The following is a 21168-nucleotide window of genomic DNA, read 5'->3' as shown; positions in this document are numbered from 1 at the left end:
TATCATCAGTTGCATTCAAGAATTGAATCCTGACTTCTGTTAATTGCTTTGCTTTCCACCCCAGCAGGTCAGCCATTACTGCTGCCATATAAACCTTCTGGAAGTACCGAGATGTATTATGTTCCTTACCAAAAAACAGGAGCTAAAATTTCTTCACTTGGATCAGAAAAGAGCGGTGAGAGCTTTTACTCCAGCACTTTCTTACCTTAGGTTTCCTAAATGTGATGGCTGGGGTTTATTTCCAGCAGCAGCTTTCTCAGGACTGAATTTCTGTCCTCCACGTTAGGAGATTTCACTGTAGAAACTGCTTCTATAAACAAAGTAATTTGTAATTGTGATTTAAAATACACATCTCCCTGTAAAAAGCACTTGTGACAAAAAGGATCAGCTGGGATTAATCAATTTCTGCTTTACCTCTTGTTTCTTAGTCCTGTATATGTAACAACCACATTGCTTAAGCCTTACAGGACTTGCATTGTTTTCAGGCAGACCTTTTTGACATACAAAACCATTTGTAGCCAAAATTAATATTACAAAGCTGTCCAGCTCCTATCTGATGCCCTTCAGGGAAAGAGGTTGGTGCAGCAGCGATGGTAGGTGCACATATTAGCTGTTGTAGCCACAGGTTGTGCTTGTGATTATGTCTCTGCTCATTACCCCTCTGTAGTGTTGCTGTTGTAATATGGTTAAAAGGAGAGAAACAAACGTGATGTGAGTCTGTTGTTTTGCAGAATGTGAGATGCTAGCTATAAAAATCCAACACGCGTATGAGATGGTGCAAGGTTCTAGAAAGTGTACAGAGGAATTAAAATAAATATGGAGTTGTTTTGAAGCTCCCTGCTGCAGCTTGGATTCTCAGCTCTGAGTAGCAGCTGAAGGAAATTGAGTGAAATCTGCTGTTTGTAAGCAGGTGGTGTTGACAAGAATGATAAATCAGTTAAGGGCCATCTTAGGTTTCCAACGTTAGGAGACAGCAGTACTAAGAGAACTCTGCTGCTGTTGTCTTGAATTCTTGTTTAGAGGTTATGCAAGACTCTTGTCTTGTAGTCCTTTGCTATTCAAAGCTCAGAAAATGCACATTTACATCAGTCAGTGAAGATGTGTGGAATTTGAGTTTGAGCAGGAGTCTGAAGTCCTTCATCTGCCTTCCTAGTAACTTGTCTGATGCTAAAAGTTTCCTGTGTTCTTTCCTTCCCATTAGTGGGGTAGGTAAAACTTACCTGTGTCTCACAGAAGAGCCCTGTCACCAAAATTCATGGAAAACAATGTTGCAGCACCCACTGCTTTATTAGAACTGCTCTCTAGGTATCACGATGGCTGATTTCTGAAGATGTTGCACTCATACTTGTGTAACAGGATTTCTTTCAGACAACTTTGCTCTAAGATTTGTCTCTGTTTTTCCTGTTTCCTCTTTTTACTTGTAATTATTGCTCTCTTTTTTTCTGCAGGATCAAATGATGCTCTTCCCTCAGGGCTTCCAGCAGATGTGCTTGGTGTACAGGATGATAAGCCTCCAGGCACTACAGCTATCAAGCATAAAGAGGGAGTCTGCTGTAAGAGAGCCAAGCCCAAGCTTGCCTGGGCTGAAGAGCAAATGACAGCCCAGGAAGGTGCTCCAGGTAGCTTTTCTAACATGCCTTCTCACACATATAAAGTAAGAACATAAAAGCTATGTGATTTTTTTGGTCTTATGCTGGCACTCTTTAAAGGGCTAAGTATGGAAAGGATGCACAACAGAAATTCCTTGGTAAATAAAAGCCCATGGAGTGTATCTGTATATTGGATAGGAGTTTTGTTCCTTCTCACAGATACTTTGTGACATCACAAGATCGCAGTGTTTCTCTGTAACAATTGTATTTTACTCAGTTTTAATTGGATTTGACTGTCTCTTTCTTCTTTTCCTCCATTAACCTTGTTGAATGGTGCTCCTGAGGGATGAAGGTCAGTTTTGATACTCTAGCAGCCTACTTTAAGGCAAGCTTGCGCTGCTGGAACGCTGACAAAATGAAATTACACTGAGCTAAATGACAATTTTGTGTGGTGTCTCATGATAATAATTAAAATTAATCCTGATGAACGCTTCTCTACTGAATCTCATCCAGTGGTTTTTGAATTTTGCCATGAATGAGTTGGGATGAGGGTTTTTTTTTTGGTTGAGTTTGTGAATTGTATCCTTCCTGAACAGAAAGAACTGTAAAAAGAAAATGGCATATTCATTGCCATCTCTTCTAGATAAAGCTGTGAGTTATAAGGGAAGGTGCTTATTGTGCACAGTCCAGTGCTTGCAGCAGCACTTGCTGAATTAAACAGAGTGAGCAGGTTGCTAGAAGGCAGTGTAATTATGGCTGTTAATGATGGATGGGACTAGAACCAGATGAATGGCATAATGGATTCTGAATGACAGAGTTGTTAATCTTATAGGCAAAGTCCCACACATTATTTCTGGGGAGCCCAAAAAGAGAAAATGATTCATTTGGGTCATGGTGGTAGAAATGGAGGGGCAGTGTGTGGATAGAAGGGAGCTTTCCAAATGAGTTTCTGCAGCAGGAAACAAAATACTGTGTTGGAATAGCAATAAATGTCTGAACAGCCTGGATAGAAATGAGAGGGGAACACAGCTATTAATATAAAATTAACTTGATTTTTCTGTAGCAGTGATATTCTCAAAACACAAGTAAATAAAAGAGCTGTAAGTAGAAATGGTCTTTTGTTAAAACAGTACAGCTGGAAGCTTCAGAAGGCTTTCTGAAGGAAAAACCTGCATTTTTAACATCTTCAGACTCTTTCAACTATATTTTTAGCAGGTCTAATAAAAGATTACCTCTACCCACAGTGCTTGTCTAGAGCTTAAATTTATGCAAGTTATGTATTTGTTTTTTAAAAAAGTTTATCTGTATGAACTTAGTTTTATTTTTTGGATGTTTGCATTCCTTCTGTTTTGTTGTTAAAACTACAGAAATAGCCAAAAATCTGCATGATATTCCCAAGTCTAACCTCGTTAGTCAAGAGGATCATAGAATCACAGCATGGCCTGGGTTGCAAAGGAGCACAGTGCTCATCCAGTTCCAATCCCCTGCTGTGTGCAGGGTCACCAACCAGCAGACCAGGCTGCCCAGAGCCACATCCAGCCTGGCCTTGAATGCCTGCAGGGATGGGGCATCCACAGCCTCCTTGGGCAACCTGTAACAGTGCCTCACCACCCTCTGGCTGAAAAACTTCCTTCTGAAACTCCTGTTTGTATGAATGTTGAAGACTTGAAACTAGCATTGTGCTTAAGCCGTGCTCTTACTGTGAGGATTCTCTTGGATTCCTTACTGCAATTGATAGAAAAGTTAGTTGAGAATGGGAGTGTTAGGATGAGAATGACCCTGTTTAAGAATTGCCCTTTGCTGCCCTGCAAAGGACCAAAATTGAGGGGTTTTCTTCTCTTCTAGAAGGAAGTCATCATTTAAAGTCAGTGAACACCACTCAGTCAGTCTTCAAGTCTGCACAGTTCTACCTCCACCATCCAGTGCCCCTCTTGTCCCACAGCGAGCTCTCGGAGGACTCTTCTGGTGTGGGACACACTGGAATTTCCTCCAGCACTGTCCTTCAGAATTGGAGGAAGGCACATCGACAGAGATGTGTTTTGTCTGCCCACCGGAAGAAAGATGGCGACCGTGAATTCTTCCCACTCGTTGCAGAAGCAGATCACAGCAAGAACGAGGATCTAAACATCGATACATCTTTGAGTAATGAAACCCCAAGAGAGGAGTTGCTTCAGCGGGGCGGGAGAGAAGCAGAACAAATGGCAGCTCGTAGCCAAACGAGTCACCTTTGTGAGAATGTAGTTAAAGACCTGCCTGTGAGACAGAGAACCCACTCTGCTGGTAGCTTAGATGAGCTGTGGGTTCAGTTTTTGGAGCGCCAGAAGAGGTACCAGCAGCAGGATTTTCGGCGTAAAGGTGAGCTGAGCCTTGTTGAACGTCTCGATCGATTAGCCAGGGTCCTTCAGAACCCCATCAGGTATACACTGACACCAGCAAAACCAGAAAGGAATGCTTCTGAAAAACCAAGAGAGGTAAAAGAGCAGGAGAAAACAAGAGTGCTGGAGAAGAGCGTGCCTGAAAGTACCTTGGAGCCCCATGCAGCACGTGTTAAAGGGAGGCCACGTATCAGCTGTCGTGAAAGAAGCTTTGTTGAGCTCAGGAAAAATAGGTCAGGAGAGAAAGTTCCCTGCCACACTAATGAAATTTCAGAACACCAGCAGTATTTGGACACTTCTAGTGACACTTGCTCAGAGAGAAGGCTTAGTAAAGAACTCTGCACCACAATCAGTTCCACCATCTCAGAATCAGATGCAGTAACACAAACGGACATAGAAACTACGACTCAGACTGAGGTGAGCAGTTCTGTTTCCACCATTGACACTGCCAGACTGGTCAGGGCTTTTGGGCACAGAAGAGTGCAGCTGTCACCAAGACTCTCCCAGCTTTATTGTACCATCCACCAGCAGAAAAGCCGCTCTGAAAAGTGGGAGGAGGAAGGCAGCGGAGCGAGGGGTGTAGAACATCCAAAGGTTACTTCTGAGAGACACAGGAAACAGAAAGAGACCCAGGTATGTACACTAAAAGACAATTTTGACTCATCTTCACAACTGCTCTTAAACTGCACGGGAATAAAGTTTGTTGTTTGGAGAATCACTTAAAATTTCCTGTAAAATGTTGCTTGTATGGTAGAATTATGGAATCACCAGGGAGAGAAAAGATCTCTAAGGTCATCCAGTCCATCTGTCCACCTGTCACCAATATTTCTCACTAAAACATTTGGCAGTTTAAGCATATCAAAAGAAAGCCTTTGCCCTGAGCATTTTAGACAAAAACTCAGCCATAAAACTGTTACAGAGCTGAGGAAAGAAGACTTTGGTTGGGTTTTTCTGTAGCCCCTTAGAGGAAATGAATTCTCCTGAAAGAGGACCTTCATAGAATGGCCTGGGTTGCAAAGGAGCACAGTGATCATCCAGTTCCAACCCCCTGCTGTGTGCAGGTCACCAACCAGCAGCCCAGGCTGCCCAGAGCCACATCCAGCCTGGCCTTGAATGCCTGCAGGGATGGGGCATCCACAGCCTCCTTGGGCAACCTGTTCCAGTGCATCACCACCCTCTGGGGGAAAAACTTCCTCCTCATATCCAACCTAAACCTCCCCTGTCTCAGTTTGAAGCCATTCCCCCTTGTCCTATCACCAGCCACCTCATAAACAGCCCTTTCCCCTCCTCTTTATACGCTCCCTTGTTATGGATTTGATGATTGCATTAATAAGTGTTGGTGTTCTGTAATGGATGTTGATACTGAGACTAGGAAATAGCTTGCTTCATATTTTGACAGAAGAAAGTGATAATGCCTCTGTTAGTAATGTATTTCCTGGAAAAATATAGTTTTCCTGTATACCAACAGCTAAAACTCTTGTGTCAAGGTATTGGATAGACATCTGAGGGAAAATGGGATTTTTCAAGGCTAAGAATTGTTTCAAATATGATTTTATTCCATTGCGTGTGTTAAGACTAATCATTCAGTGCCTGGTTGGACTTTAAAAGCAGCCTGTAATCTTTGGCTGCTAAAATCACCTGTGAGATAACAGGTTCCAGTCATTCTTAAATGAGAATTAAAGGACTGGGAACAGTGAGATTAAGGTTGCATTGATTCTGAAGGCAGTATCTTTTATCATGCCTGCAGGCATTCAAGGCCAGGCTGGATGTGGCTCTGGGCCGCCTGGGCTGCTGGTTGGTGACCCTGCACACAGCAGGGAGTTGAAACCAGATGTTCATTGTGCTCCTTTTCAACCCAGGCCATTCTGTGTCTCTATGATCTGATGATGTGGTGTGTGAAGAGATGTGACCCACCTCAAGTAAGGATGAGACAAAATCAATGGCAAAACGCAAACTTTGTTTTAAAATCCAAGTGTAGGTAGATTCAATGATACGCTGCAGAAATCAAGATGATTTTTGGTTTCACGTATCTGTGGTTCAGATAACTTATTTATAGCAGGAGCCCTATTCCCAGAGACACTACTGTACAAATCTTTCAGACAAGTGCTCTGTTTTTTTGGGCTCCTATTGTCAGCTCTGCTTCTGGCAAACTCAACTGCAGCTTTTTTTTTTATATTTATTTATAGATGCTGAACCCATCCCAGAAGGTTTTTCTCTCTTCCAGTTTCTGTTTATTTCTAAAACAGTCTTCGAGCTGCCATCTGGTAGCAGGTACAAAGCTAAAGGTTGTGCTATATAACTGCTGAAGGGCTTTGAAAGCACTGCACTGAGTTTTCTAGTCCAAATAGCAACATGCACGTCAGTATTCAGTACCAAATTGCTGCTTACATTTATTTCTGCAGGCTGATATGCATGTGCATGTAAATGGGTTATCTCATTTTTAACTTCACAGTGTCTTCCCCTTTTGAGAGCACATTGCAATCCGTTCTCTGAAAGGAGATGCGTATCTCCTATGTCTGTCTGGTGTGCTCTATCAGAGCTCTAATAGTTTTATGAAACTAAAAAACAGCCCTTGTCAGCATGTGGGAGAGTAAAAATTGCCTCCTTTAAACGTTGAAACTGTGTTGCATTGAAGGGATGATAGCAGAGGATCAATAAAAAGGTAATTAAAAAGCCTCTGTTCATTTCCATTGTGGCTGGCGCTATGAGTTGCTAATAGGATACTAATTGCTAGGAGCAAGCAAAAAAAAAAAGAAAAAGGAAGATCTGTTTCATAATTAAAAATGAAATTCAGCCAAGTTGCAGAGATTGGTCTGTGCCGCGCCGCTGGGCTTGAAGCCTGGGGAAACTCTATCAGTTAATTGCTGTTAATAAAGCATTAGCGTTCTCTGTGCTTTATATAAACGAAGAAGCTCGTAGAGCAGATGCAATGCAGAGTGCAATCCATTTGACATGTCTGTAACGTTACATCGTAAAATGGAAGCTAATTTATTGTAACAAAGTCCTGCTGCTTACTGTCTTTGTGGCTGGAATCATATAGAATGGCCTGGGTTGAAAAGGAGCACAATGCTCATCCAGTTCCAACCCCCTGCTATGTGCAGGGTCACCAACCAGCAGACCAGGCTGCCCAGAGCCACATCCAGCCTGGCCCTGAATGCCTGCAGGGATGGGGCATCCACAGCCTCCTTGGGCAACCTGTTCCAGTGCATCACCACCCTCTGGCTGAAAAACTTCCTTCTGAAACTCCTGTTTGTATGAATGTTGAAGACTTGAAACTAGCATTGTGCTTAAGCCGTGCTCTTACTGTGAACCCCATGCCTCTTGCTTTCCTTGGACTCAGTTTTCTCTGCCTGGAGAACTGGTGTGCTGAGGATTATAAGGGTGAGAGAACTTCTCATGCTTTGAAAGGATTTGGCTCTGTCACTCCAGTGTTGCAGAACTGGAGTTCACAGTGAATTTGCAAAGCAGCATGTTACTTTTCCAAGACAGCTTGTCCCTGCAGCAGTCCCACAACCTTTAAAGGCTTTTGGTTTGAGAGGGTGGGAATATAGGATTCAGTTCAGATGGTTCTTCTCCCTCTTCCCACAGCAGAAATACTTTGCACTTTGTGATCTGTCCTGAAAGTACAGCCAACAGATCTTGCTGTAGCAAAGGGGTTGTCTTGATTTGCCACACTTATCCTTGAGTTTTGGGTGAGAGAACTGGAGGATGCCCAGCACTGTACAGAGTGCAATCACGAGCAAGCTCTTGCCTACAGGCACTGTGCCACTCTTTGTACTAGAACAGGGTTCTGGAAGTATATTGGTGCACGAGGATGAGACAAAGGCTGGCTGTTATGTGGCACAGCAATAAGTGACACTGATCAGCCTGTGTTAAACCTTGTTAATAATCACAGAATGGCCAGGGTTGGAAGGGACCTCAAGGATCATGAAGCTCCAACCCCAGCAATACTAGTCTCAAGGTACAGTAAATAAAGAGCGATGACAACTTCCTTGCTGTTTAAACCCCACTTTCTGTTCATTTCAGTTCTGTTTTCAGGAGTTTGCTCTCTTCCATGTTTGTTCTTTCTCCCACTCTAGAAGGCATTGGATCAAGCTTTGACAAGCAGTGGTTCCTGGGGACCAAGCTCAGCTCTCAGCAACAAGCGACGCGCACGGATGTTAAACAAAGGTATCCAAGCAGGTGAGTTGTTGGGTTCCAAACTCATAGCTTGTGTGCTGGCTTCTTTTTGTCTCTTTGGAAACAGTTTGCCAACATCTGGTTTAAGTTTCCTGTGGTGGGGATGAGCGTGCAGCATTCTTTAAATTCACTTCAAACACTTAGAGAATGATGCTATGTTCTAATTAAAATGAGCCCTTTGGCCTGCTTCACTAGTAGCCAGCTCTCTCTCTCACTGTTATGCTTTGTTAACCTAAACTTATCCATTTAAATTGTAAAGGTGGACTAATTCTATTTTTTTTTAATACGTTGTTTTCTCTGCAAGGCATCTGTTGCTCACACAATGTATTTTGTGGGCATATGCTATTTCAGAAGGCTTGCAACTGCAGGGTTTCATATTCCTCTTAGTAATATTTTGGATGTTATATCCTATTTCAAATTTAAGCTCATCCTGATCAGGTCCAGAAAAAACTGCAGTTCTCTTGGCCTGAATGTAAAGCTGTATTTATTCCTACCACTGTGTCTTTCAGCAACAGGTTGGAAGTTGGTTTTTCAGACCTGTGCTCAGGTCCCCAGCAAGGAGTACAGTTGGTTTGGCTCCCACACCCCTATGTGTGTGTGTGTATGTATACACACTCAGTGTTTTACCTGAGGGACTAAGTTCACACCTCTTCAATTATACCTGGATTATTACATATAGTAACAATCTTAAGTAACTGTAGACTTGCACTAAACTTAAAGTGGAAATATAAAAGATTTTGCCTTTTGACAGGAGGTAAAGAAGGCGGCCCTTGAGCTTCAAAGTAGGAATTGAAGGCCGCCCTCTGCGCTGTGGTGTTGCTGCTGAAGTACTTGTAGCTGCTTTAGAGTAAGGTATTACTGCTTCATTTTGAACTACAGGAGACTTGGAGATTGTGAATGGTGCAACGAAGAAAAACACTCGAGATGTTGGTGTGACTTTCCCTACCCCAAGATCCATCCAGTCAAATCAACGGCCGCGGGATCCCTGGCATCGTGTCGGTGGTATTTTTGGAGAGTCAGATGGCATGGTCACAGATCACCAGGCAGCAGGAAGCAAGGGTAAGCAGAAGGGACAGCCAGGCAGTTTTTTCATGGAGAAAAGGACAAAAAGGAGCAGACTGCATTTACCACAACAAGGTCAGTCCAAAATGTACTTTCTGCAGAGTGGAAAAGCTCTAAGTCTTAACAGGAATCCTCAAGATGTGTGAGGAGGATTAGCTGGAGCACAAATTAGTCACTGTCAGTCTTTATTCTGCTTTTAATGAGTGGATCTTAAACAGAGAAGCTTGCTATGCCAAGTGAACTTCCTGAGAGTTTATTATGATGCCATTTTCAACCAAGCTGTTGGAAGTAACCTTACCAATAAAGGTGACAAAAAAGCAATGAAGGAGGCAAGGAAAGATGAATAAGTTAGGAATTACAGAGATGCTTAATTTTGATTTTCAAATTATAGAAGGTTCTGTTAAGATCTGAGTAACTGGATGCTGTAATTTGTATGTAGTGCTTCAACTGGACTTGTGTGCCTCTTCCAACTAGAAATGTGAGTTTTCTGGGGCTGGTGGAGCAGTTTCCTGTTTTTTAATATTTCCTGTCAATCTTCACAGTGCCATGATGAAATATTTCAAAAATATTTTCCTTAATCATCATCGTTGTTGTAGGGACAAATGATTCTCTATCATACCAGTTTAATTTAGAATATTTGCTCAGGGTACTAGCTGATGTATTCTAATCCCATTATATATGTTAACTGTGAGTAATTGAGTTCTTGTATACATATTCAACATTTGCAAGATGTACACTATTTGCTCTTGAAAAATACCTATTAAAAGCCATAAGGTTTAGGACAGCACATAGGCTCTTTAAAAGCGTGTAGTTGCTGATAAATAAAGCATTCCTTCTAAAAAGAGAGGAGCATGAATGTGGGAAGCCATTTTGTACATTTCCTGAAGGGTTATTTCATAAAGGTTTGCTGATTTACTGACGCTTGGCAAAGGAATTCTTTGAAACCACCAAAGTCGTCTGACACCAAGTCACACTGAAATCAATGCAGTAACTGAAGTGAGTGTTTACTGCAGTGTTAGGCATGGATTGTGTTAGCTGAGGTCTTGGGCATGAAAGGCTACAGATGGGGATGGAAAAGGGGCATGTGTATTGTTTGCTTATCTTCATTGTCTTCTGTGGTTTCTTCAACAGGGATTTCATGGTTTGTCCAAGCAGAGGATTTGAGGTTTGAATCTAGGAAAGAAAACTGTTCCAATTCCATCCCTGGTCCTGGTTCATCTTGGTTTGAACCCTTCACCACCACGAAGCCCTGGAGAGAGCCTCTGAGAGAGAAGAACTTTCAAGAGCAGCAGTGCAGCAAAGTGACTCAGCTTGCAGCTCCAGAAAGAGATGCTGAGACCAGGCCCATCCAGCCACTGGTGAAGCTTACGCTGCAGGTAAAGGCATGCTGGGGTCCCTGTGACTTCAGCACTAATGTTGAATCTTGTGGAAGCACTTTTTATTCCTCTTCTTCCTTCTTTTTCCTGACTGCTTTGTATTTACTAGAACCCAAGCAAAAAGAGGTCATCAGCCTCGTTTGCTTGTGGCAGCCTGGCTTTGCACAGTATAATGATCTGTTTGAATTGAGCAGTATGGAGGGAATGTAGGAGAGGTGATGTCAAGTCATTCTTGCTGCCATGCAGAAATAATAGTATGATGTACATAGTGTGTAGTAAAAATAGGCTTTAACTCATGCATTGCAAGCAGTGTATGCATGTATATTCATCCATGTACATACATAGTGTACACTGCAGATCAAATCAAGTGTCACCACTATACATCTGTATTTTTCCACAGGTATTTAGTGTGCATAAAGATTTCTGTAACAGTTATCTGCAACAAGTGAAATTAGATTGATAGTTTCTGTTCAGGTGCACTTGGGAGGTTCCTTTAAATTCAGTTGCATCTATTCCTGTTCTGCTGTTTTGATTATTCTGATTGTAGGGAGGCTGTGTGGCCACTTCAGATTTTGTTTCCTCCTCCCATCCTAGGAGGCTCTTGCAGTGCATCGCCCCGATTTCATCTCCCGCTCCGGTGAGCGCGTGAAGCACCTGAAGCTTTTAATGGAGGAGAGGAGAATGCAGAGCGTGCTGCAGTCTGAACCAGAAGAGCTTTTTAATCCTCCAGAGAAAAGGAAGGGCTACAGGAATGCAAGTCATGTGCTGGCTGACAGAGGTACCTCTGTGTTTCTTCTCCTGGTGGCCTATAGGAATTAATTTATTTCCCCGTTCTAAGGGATGTGTGTGCTTTTAATAACAGTGTTACGTTTATGTTATGTATAAAAAGCCAGAAAGTCCATATAGGAATAAGGTTGATACAACAGTTTTCTTTGTGGTAAGCAGACTTGCACACTATTTTCTTATCCATTTAGGTTATCTGATTAAAGAAAAGAGAAGAGCAATTCCAAAGAGTGAGATGGTTCAAAGATCTAAACGGTAAGGTTGAGTAAATGAGGAGGAAAGAGGGATGAATTGCATCTGAGGAAGAAAAGAGGGTGGGGGGACGGCTTGGGGGTGACTCAGCTTTTACAGTTCAAGAAAAAGGCACTTTATCAGAGTCAGGAAACACCTATTTATAAAATCCTAGAAGTAAAACTACTTTGAAATATATATATTTTTTAACCTGAGTATTCTGTAGCAGTATCTGGGGTCCAACCACTACAACTTTCCAAGTGCTGGATCCCAAAAGGAGATGAAATGTAGGGTGCTGGAGTGTGTAGTTTTAAACGTGATGGTGGGATAAGCAACAGTAGTAATGTGTTCCATTAAGGGGAGAGATGAGTGATGTAATGCTGGATTCACAGAGATGGGAAAATCTCAATCCTTGGAAATAGAGGTTGTGACAGGATGAGGCCTGAGCAACTCAATCTAGCCTGGAAGTTGGTCCTGCTTTGAGCAGGAGATTGGACTGAATGACCTCCAGAGGTCCTTTCCAACCTAAATGACACAGTGATTCAACAAACCATCCATTGGAATGCACAATATATAAAACAGACCCTGTTTTGTATATGGTGGAAGAAAAAAAGGTGTTTTACTTGAATGACCTTTGACATTGAACAGTATTTTTAGGGCATTGATAGAGAGGTGACAAAAAATGGTGAGTATGCCAGCTCCTTCAGGAACACACCTCCATGCTTCAGTTGAAATGGAAGGGTTTGGGTTCAGGTCACTTGGACCTTGTGGTTGATATGTCTGAACTCAGCTATTTTCAGAAACCCTGGTTTTGTAACACCTAAATCAGCAGGATTTCTATGGAGACTGATTCAGGCAAGTCACACTTGGTGGCATTTTTTTGTTCTTACTGCTGTCATACTCCAGCTCTCAGTTGGATCTGAGAAACAATTTATTCCATTCTTCTGAAATCCCTACCTGTAATGAGTACAGAAGCTGTTGCTTTTTCTCTGCAAGGGAATAAATGGAATTTCTCATGGTAAATTAGCTAGAGCTAAAGAAAACAATTTTCAGTGAATTGACCCATAATGCCAACTTGTCTGCTTCTTGCTTTAAATATCTTTATGGGGGGATGAATCAGTGAGTGGTAAACCTTGATCTTTCACTCAGGGGAGTCTTGGGATGGTGAAAGCTTTAGAGAAGGGTGATGTAGTAGTAAAGTAAAACTCCAAATCCCCCCTCCAGTAGCACTTACATAGACCTGTCACCCTCTGCTGCCCTACAGACAGATGTCAGAGGTGGAAAGTAAGCATCCAAATGTGATTCACTTCATGTTTTCTGGTCAGTATTTGAATCTGATTCCTTGCTTTCTCGATTCCATGTATTTAGTGGTTTTGTCTGACACCTTCCTGTTAGTTTGTTTTCCTGCTGGCTTCTATTCTGTCCTTTGAAACATGGAAGTGGCACTCAAGTCATACTGCCTAAAAAGCAGCTCAGTGCCAGCTGACACGTTTGCCTCCATCACTGCTCGTGCCAGTCTGAAAAATTACCTATTTTTCTGCTGTTGGGACCTACAGGGCTGTCAGAGATCCCCCTGCTCTCTCCTGGATGGTGGGCTCATTTCATTTGCAGTCTTCAAAATGAAATGTGTGAAGGCACTTTCAGATAATAAGAGTGGAAGGCACGGATGTGTTTAAAATATTCAAAGTGAGCAGTAATTATGGCAAGTTGTTACCATATTGACGTAAGAATGAAGCAGGCTTTCAGAGGTTACCTCAGCAGTATTGTAACAAGGTCTTTCTTTTTCCTTCCCCTATTTGCTGATTATCAAGTCATTATTTTGTAAGGGGACTGTTCTAGCATCTATCTTTAGGTATAATGAGACTGGAATTTTTTGAACGTGGTTCAGATCCACCTCCAATAGGCCGTAATCTTCTTTTGAAGCTTTCTGGTCCTTGGCAACCACTGTCATGAATTGAGCCCTATGATCTTAAAGGAAGATTCGAGGGAGGCAATGTCAGCACTGCTGTTCCATTATAGCTCTCAGGTCCCTCCTTTAGGTGGCAGCATGTAAAAACAGCCTACTGTAGCACTGCAATGAGCACCAGCCACCCTTATTTTGATTCCAGAGCATCCCTTGCTGTTTGTCTCTGCTGTGGGAGTAGTTCAGCAGGGGAGAAGATAAAGCATTGACTTAGACAAGGCAGATAAGGTGCCTGAACAACTTAATTCAAGTTACACTTGTCACAGAGATGTTGCTGTCAATGGATAAGTGTGCTACTCAGTCTCACAGCAATGAGGCTATTCTGCACTGATATTAAAACTGCCTGATCAGATCAGCTGTATGGCCATTCCAGTGTTATAAACAGTGTTTTTAGGAGGGTGCTACTTGTAAGAGATGTGGGATGTGGGAATTTCTGGTGTCCCAACTGCTGTGTATTCCACACTTTGCATGCGTGTGACGCTGGTAAACCCCCCAAATAAGTTTTCCTTTGATGTGACTGACCAGTAGCCTTTAACAGAATGTGAAGGGAAAAAAAAGGTGGTGTTTTTTATATCATTAAGTTCCTTCCTTCCAAGTCACTGTTTCTGTCTGTATTTACACCAAGGATCTATGAGCAGCTGCCAGAGGTGCAGAAGAAGCGAGAGGAAGAAAAAAGAAAATCTGAGTACAACTCATATCGCCTGAAAGCACAGCTGTACAAAATGGTAGGTCTTCTGGTCAGGTATTCATATTCAAACAGATTAGAATATATATATATATATTTTTTTTTTTTGGCCTTGAGGTCATCAGCACTGTAGTCATTTTGTGGTATTTGCACATTCTTACATGTGTGTAGAGAAAAATAATGAGGAAGCATGGGCCCAAGTAGGAAGCACGCAGAAAAGGCCATGTGCAGTGTTGTGGAAACAAGGCAGGTTGTGGAGCATATTTAATGGTTTTCCATAGAGAGCTCTTTGAGTTGAAGGCTGCTGTTTAACTCGTGGCCGCTCTCGCTGTAGATGGCTTTAGCCTGCAGGATTCATAGTGAACTTTGCAGCCATGCTTAATGCAGCCCTTAGTTGTCATTCTTCATTTGCCTCCAGTGAAGAATTGGCAGTCCTGATGGTGATCTGTTAGTTCTGAGGGCTGTGGATTTCACCATGAAGCATTTGTTTGGCTGATAGCTCAGTGCTGCTGTGCTGGCACTGATGGGCCTGGGATCAGCTGTGGCTGGCAAGCTGCAAAAGAAGCTGTTATCTCAGCATGGGTGTGACTGCCTTTGAACTACAAACACTTGACCAGCAGGTTGTTTTCCTGTGCTAGAAACTCACAGTACAACCAACAACAGCCCAAAGGTGAGGTGAGGGCTCCAGGATTTTGGTGAGCAGGAGAAGGAATCGGTGGGGCTGATTTTGCTGTAGAGCTTTGCTGAATCCTGTCTTGTTTTGCCATAGTGGTGACTTCCCTGTAGGGAGCTGCTTCTGTTCCAGCCAACAGCTGCTGTTAACACTTCCTCCTTGGCTGTCCAATTTGATTAACAGGTGCTTTGTGTCTGTCTGTTAAGCTCAGGTTTTGTTTGTGGCAGAAAGACTGTCCTGGATTAATCACAATGAGAAAGATGTCTGTTCCTATCACCTCCCATATGTGCCCCTTATTATCTGATCTGATGTGTTGCACAGAAATATGGAATTATATGCAGTGAATGATGTGATAAATATCCTGATAAAACAGAAGAGACCCATCAGTCCCTTTTGTGAAGTGCATCTCTGGCTGACCAGTGTATTGCTTTTTGAGCAGCTGTGGGCATTCACATGCTTTGCTTTCTCTTAAGACAATAAAAACTGAAAGGTGAGAAACACAGACAGTGTTGAAAGCACTGATGCTCAGACCTAATGCATCTTATCATAGAATCACAGAATGGCCTGGGTTGAAAAGGACCACAGTGCTCACCTGGTTCCAACCCCCTGCTGTGTGCAGGGTCACCAACCAGCAGACCAGGCTGCCCAGAGCCACATCCTGGCTTTGAATGCCTGCAGGGATGGGGCATCCACAGCCTCCTTGGGCAACCTGTTCCAGGGCCTCACCACCCTCTGTGTGTAAAACTTGCTCCTAATATTTAACCTAAACCTCAATGTTCTTGCTGTATGACATATGCCATAAAAAAATACCCTTCTGCAAAGCTCAGGAAGCAGGCAGTAAACTGCATGATAGGCTTCACTCATTTAAGGACATGCTATGTTGAATGTGCTCAGAACTTATTTTTTCCCCTAGTCTGAGAATCTCAGGTCCCAGTATGGTGTGGCCTTATGGTTAATGAGTGCAGGCAGTTGCTGACTCAACTACATAGCTAGCAGAAGACACAAAATCACATCACAAGCTTTGTGTGCAGGTGTGGTGTTGACTGGTATTGGTGACTCCCAGGTCAATGCTCAGTGGCGTGGCCTGTCCTAATGATACTTGTTGTCCTTCTGTCTTTGGGTTTTGGTAGGCAAGCACTGGGTGTCTTGACAGGGGAATGATGTATTGGTGCCACAGCCACTCCAGGTCTGGGTGCAGCTCAGGAGGTTAACCATAAATGTTAATATAGAGAGCAGGAACAAAACAGCTGGGGACATGGGGCTGTCTTAGACTGCTGCACAAGCTTTTGCTCAGTGACTGAGTGCTTACTCTCTCCTCCCAGCACCAGTGGCTGAACTCTGTGATAATGATGACATGTACTTACATCCTAAATTCACTGCATATTGGCCATGATATAACATGGCTCTGGGGCATTGTCACTGGTGATAAAAGAGCAGACATGTAAGAATTAAAACCAGGTGCACACCCCATGGATTGCAGTCCAGCTGGCTCTGAGGATGGGATTAGCTAGCAGTACCAGGTGCATGCTGTTTCTGCAGGTCATCCAGGGCTCACAGGTTAAGAATATGTAATGTTTGGGAAAGGAAGAGGTGAATTAAACATCTACACACACTCATCTGTATGGATATGGTGAATTAAACGTCTACACACACTCATCTGTATGGATATGGACAGATACTTGCTAAAGAATCACTTGCCAGTGAAACCCTCACACCAGTGTCTACAGGTACAGTTACACCTGTCAGTGCTGTGAAAGGGAAACGTGCACAGCAGTTTCTGTAGGAGAAAACAAAGCTTTGTGTTTTCAGTGTGAGCAACAGCTGCTGTTATGTGGGCCACACTGCTCCCTGGAGGCAGCATGTCTCCTGTTCTCAATTCCATTGAGAATTTCCTTTTAGCAGATAGATTTTTTTTTTTTTCCTCTTCTTTATGTGAATGGGCCATTTCCTTTAAAGTCAATGTAATATAGGAACCACAAGGTGTCACTGCCTCAAAAGAAAAGCGTGTGTTTCTGGAGGTATAAGACTGAATTGCACTTGGTTGCTGCACTGTGGTATTTTTTGAGTGTTTGTTTTTCATCCCCTTGGCTACATTTTCCCTCTTGTCAGCACCATGTTAGGGTTCTGCTTTGTCTTGTAGCTGCTTCCTGGAAGTGAAGCAAAGAGGGTAGATAGCATCTAATTGCTAGCTGAGTTTGCTGATTAGATTGCAGAGTGGACTGAGAGCTGGAAGGAATGCTCAGAGGCTTCATGCTGTGATCATGGGGACAGATTCCACACTGAGACTCACATCAGTGGCTTTGCTTTCTGTATGTATAAATATATATGTACATATACTGTATTAGCATGCATACTGTGTGTATAATTCATACATGTGTGCTGTGTGCTGCCAGAGAAGAACAGTCAGCATTAGCAGTGCTTTTCTGGAGTGCTCCAACATCTCGTGTGATTATAACCAAGGAGAACTGAGACATCTTCAATAAACTGATGGTTTTTCTTTCATCAGTGTGTCTGCTTGTTCTGGGAGGTGTAAACTCCTGGCATTTGCAGCACTAAGGGGCACTGTTCCGTGGTGTAATGTTCATCAACTAATGTCAAGGTGCTTTCCAGCACTTCAGGCTTCTTTCTGACCACTTCCACAGCAGTCAGCACAGGGATGACCCTGTGTTGTCCATATTGCTGAGTGGGAAGCAGCGAGGCTGCTTTAGCTGTGCAAAGAGTTGTTCCTTTGAGTTGTGTTGCTTGCTGATACGTTCTGATCAGAACTCTTATCAGCACTACATTTATGCTTGTGATTTTTTTAGAAGGGTGAAACTGATCTGTGCCACTTTGTTTTTGTCTTTCAGAAAATCACCAACCGTGTCTTAGGGAGGAAGGTAGCCTGGAACTGATAAGGATCTCCTCTTCAAATAAAGGCGTGCTGTGCTTAGCAAACCTGCAGAGAGATTGATGTGAAATAGATAAGGCAGCAAATATGGTGCAACACATGCTTTGTGGAATCCAGTTACATCTTTCTGCACTAATACAATCTTGCCATATTTATAAGATACCAAAAGATCAGTGATTTGATGCAAAAGACAGGTTTTTAAATACATGATGGCTGTGTGTAGTGGTGGTGTGCACTTCCAAAGCAAATACAGTTTTAGGAAGTACTCGGCTCATAATATATTTATAATTATGTGATTGAAATAGCAGTTTTATATGTATTTTAAATAGCTTTTAACAGGGATTTATTTTTATTTTTTTATTTCCTATCTCGATGTAGCAAACTTATTTGTAATATTTTGTACTGAAAAAAAAACCCAACCCTCAAACCATAAATAAATAACGAAGCCATTTGTAGCAACTGTTCTAGCAATCATGAAATGTCTTTGCTGTCCTTACAGATAACATCTTCAGAATCCAGGCTGTTTAGTTGCCTCCTGCTCTGCACAACACAGATCTTAAGAACTTACTGTGCATCTCTATGGCAGCTATTTAAACTGGATGCTGTTAGTACCTGAAAGAGTGGAGGAGTCATGACTTCATTTAGTTTTTGCTTGGTTTGTTATCTTTCTGTATTAACCAGGAGAATCTGATCTGAGGTTTTTATTTTTATCGTGTTGGGTGTTTTTAAGGCTTGGCTGTGAACATGCACCCACTGGGATACTTGGTTATGCACTTCATGAGCATCACAGTGGCAGAAGATGAAAAATAAAGGTTGTGGTTCTTGGTGGTAGGCCTGAAGTCTCAGTTTCGCTTCATTTTGCATCACAAAAGAGTTAACCTGATGTATAAACAGGAAAAGGCACCTGAGGTGTCCTCTGCTCACCTGGGCCTGCAAACAGTGCTTTCCTATTTTCATACCGTGCAGTTTTGTGTACTTAAAATCTTCACAGCAATTTAGTTTGAGGAATAGCTGCAAGAGTAAATGCTGCATAAAGCGAGGCACAACTGAGATCTTTTGACCCATTGAGTCCTCTACAAATCCCATAGAACTTCTTGTTTCACCAGCACTTCTTGTTTCACCCCTGGCTGAGGCAGGGGTGGCCTTAACCCCTGCAGTTCACATCAGGATGCAATGAATTAAATCTTAAATGATGGGAAATAACGTGATTCTCTTGAAGGTCTGTACACCCCACTAAATTACACTAGTCAAAGATTTGGCATAGTATTTTTCAAGCTGTGGTCTGTGCTGATGGTAGCACAGGCTGTTAAAGCAGCTGTTACATTCTAACAGAAGGAAATAAAAGTCTGAGAATATGTCTGGCTGTGCTTAGTAGAATAACATGCAAAAAACCAACCACCACAAAACCAAATCAGGTGGAAGGGTGTGACTGGTTTGGTCTTAGAAGCCTGCAGTTAAAAATGTGGTACAGAAATGTGTAGCTGCAGTAAATGAGCTCTGAGAATGACTTGTGTCCTTACACCTTTCCAGTTTTCCAAATCTGCTTTTTTTTTTTTTTGTTTTAAACCTATTTGCTGCTTCCTCAACCTTCTCTTTGGATGCAAGCTGCTTTGTCTTTGAGTGCTGTTCCAGGGCTGAGATGCTGAAGCAGAAGATGCTAATATTGCTGGTACTAAGACTTGTCCTGTGATTCCCTCATAAACATATGAATAGGCTTTTTCCCTGCTACAAGAAATGCAGTTGTGTTAGTCATGAGAGATGCTGCCTCACTGGATGCTCTTATAAAGCCACTTATCTTCTTAAACACACTTTAAACTTTCAGCTGACAGGAAAGGAAGCACTCTAAGGGCACTGCTGCTGCCTCAGGATGGGCTTGGAAGTCGTCTTGCATTTGGATAACACAGCTGGTGGTTATTTATACGTCTGTAGTGTGCCTGTGTGTTGCTCCCTCACAACAGGGCAGAAGTCAACCATCAAATACAGATCAAAGAAGGGTGGAGGTGATCCATTCCGACAGGTTGGAGTACTGCTCCTCGTGTTTTGTGCATTGAAAAACCTTACAGAACAAAAAGCTGCTGTGAAATGAGGAAAAAAAAACAATAAGAATCCAATGGTCACCATAACTTTGTGTATTGTTAGAGTTCTGCAGCGTGTCAGCTTCAGTGAGAAAGAGCTGTTTCCTCATTTGACAGTAATGAGGAACCCCTGTTGTACCATTTTTCCTTTGCTGGGGGAGAAGTGGTTGCTTCTGTTAAAGTCTTCTATTCAGACACACTTCAGTATACAGGCACAGCCTTCAGGTCACGTTTTCTTATGCTTGTCTTGGGCTGCACAATGTTAATTCTCTTTCTGAAGTACTGTAAGGGAAATGTGCTCTTTGCTTTGCAGAAGTGAAAGCACCTGTGAAACCTGGGAGAAGCTGCCATCTCTACAAGCTAAGAAAATGAAGTCTATGGTGAGGTTCAAAGAGCTGAGTCTTCGGACTGCGCCATCCTCCGTCCTTCTCATGGCTTCTTCGTGGTGGATCTAGTGAAGATGACTCACGTCCTTTCCACTTTCAACTCCTTGTTGTCATCAGGTCAGATAAAGCTTGTGCTGGATGAAAGGCATCTAGTGTTTACAAATCTGTGGATAGAAGCTGTTGACAGTCAGAGTCATCGGTTCCAAAATGGGAAAACTTCTTTCCAGAAACTCAGGATATCGTACTTGTCTTGTGCTGATTCCAAAGTGGAGTCATCTCTTATAATCCACTGCTACAGAAAGACATTTAGGGTAAATTCTGAGAAGCTGCAGAAGTTCAAGAGGGTGAAACTATGCTTTTTAGAACCTTGGAGATGCAGGCTTTGGTTCTTAGTTAATCAGAAACGTTCTTTGATCAGCATTTGCCATACCCACCCCGTGCAACAGTTACTGTGTGGGTGCCAAGTACACATTTGAGTCTTACCAACAGTCCTGTTATCTCAGCTGCTATCTCATAAACGGAGGTAAAAGCAGCATGGCTGTCTTTTGAGTTGTCTCCAGAAACTGAAAGCAGCTTTGATCTAATCCTGTCATCGTTCATATTTACCATGTTCATCGCTGATTTAATGTAACGCCTGATGTTTGGTGTTGGACTGTACCCTCACCAAAGTGTCCCTGTGGAGAGAGGCTTGGATCTGTGCTCAGGTGGCCGAGGCAAGGAAGCAGTGGGGGAAGGGCTGTAGAAAGCACCCTTGTGCTTTGAAAGGTGCCTCTTTCAAAACAAGAGGCCTCTTTGCCCTCTCAGAACAGTTTCAATTTCTCCTCTTGTCATCGTTCCCACAAGTTCTATGTTTTGAACTGTAAATGCCATCCTTACGGCCTGGCGCACGCAGTTGAGTCCTGGA

General features: G+C 42.7%; 1 protein-coding gene across 7 annotated transcripts in view; it reads left to right on the top strand.

Moving 5' to 3' along the window:
* The window catches only part of ALMS1 (ALMS1 centrosome and basal body associated protein), a 49445-nt gene extending 31183 nt beyond the window's left edge, over positions 1-18262 (top strand). For 3 of the 7 annotated variants that reach the window (XM_048943602.1, XM_048943609.1, XM_048943608.1), the window contains 10 exons: positions 65-175; positions 1449-1619; positions 3435-4597; positions 8044-8146; positions 9023-9280; positions 10337-10581; positions 11176-11359; positions 11556-11619; positions 14184-14283; positions 17763-18262. In XM_048943602.1, the coding sequence (XP_048799559.1) occupies positions 65-175; positions 1449-1619; positions 3435-4597; positions 8044-8146; positions 9023-9280; positions 10337-10581; positions 11176-11359; positions 11556-11619; positions 14184-14283; positions 17763-17807 (2444 nt within the window). In that variant the 3' untranslated portion in view covers positions 17808-18262. The remainder of the gene's footprint in view (positions 1-64; positions 176-1448; positions 1620-3434; positions 4598-8043; positions 8147-9022; positions 9281-10336; positions 10582-11175; positions 11360-11555; positions 11620-14183; positions 14284-17762) is intronic. The other 4 variants (XM_048943603.1, XM_048943604.1, XM_048943605.1 and 1 more) reach the window with 4 other exon arrangements.
* The last annotated feature ends 2906 nt before the right edge of the window (positions 18263-21168 follow it).

This window comes from Lagopus muta, chromosome 4, assembly GCF_023343835.1.
Source record: "Lagopus muta isolate bLagMut1 chromosome 4, bLagMut1 primary, whole genome shotgun sequence".
Taxonomy (NCBI): domain Eukaryota; kingdom Metazoa; phylum Chordata; class Aves; order Galliformes; family Phasianidae; genus Lagopus; species Lagopus muta.
The sequence above is the reverse complement of the archived record's forward strand: the minus strand, read 5'-3'. Positions and strand labels throughout refer to the sequence as shown.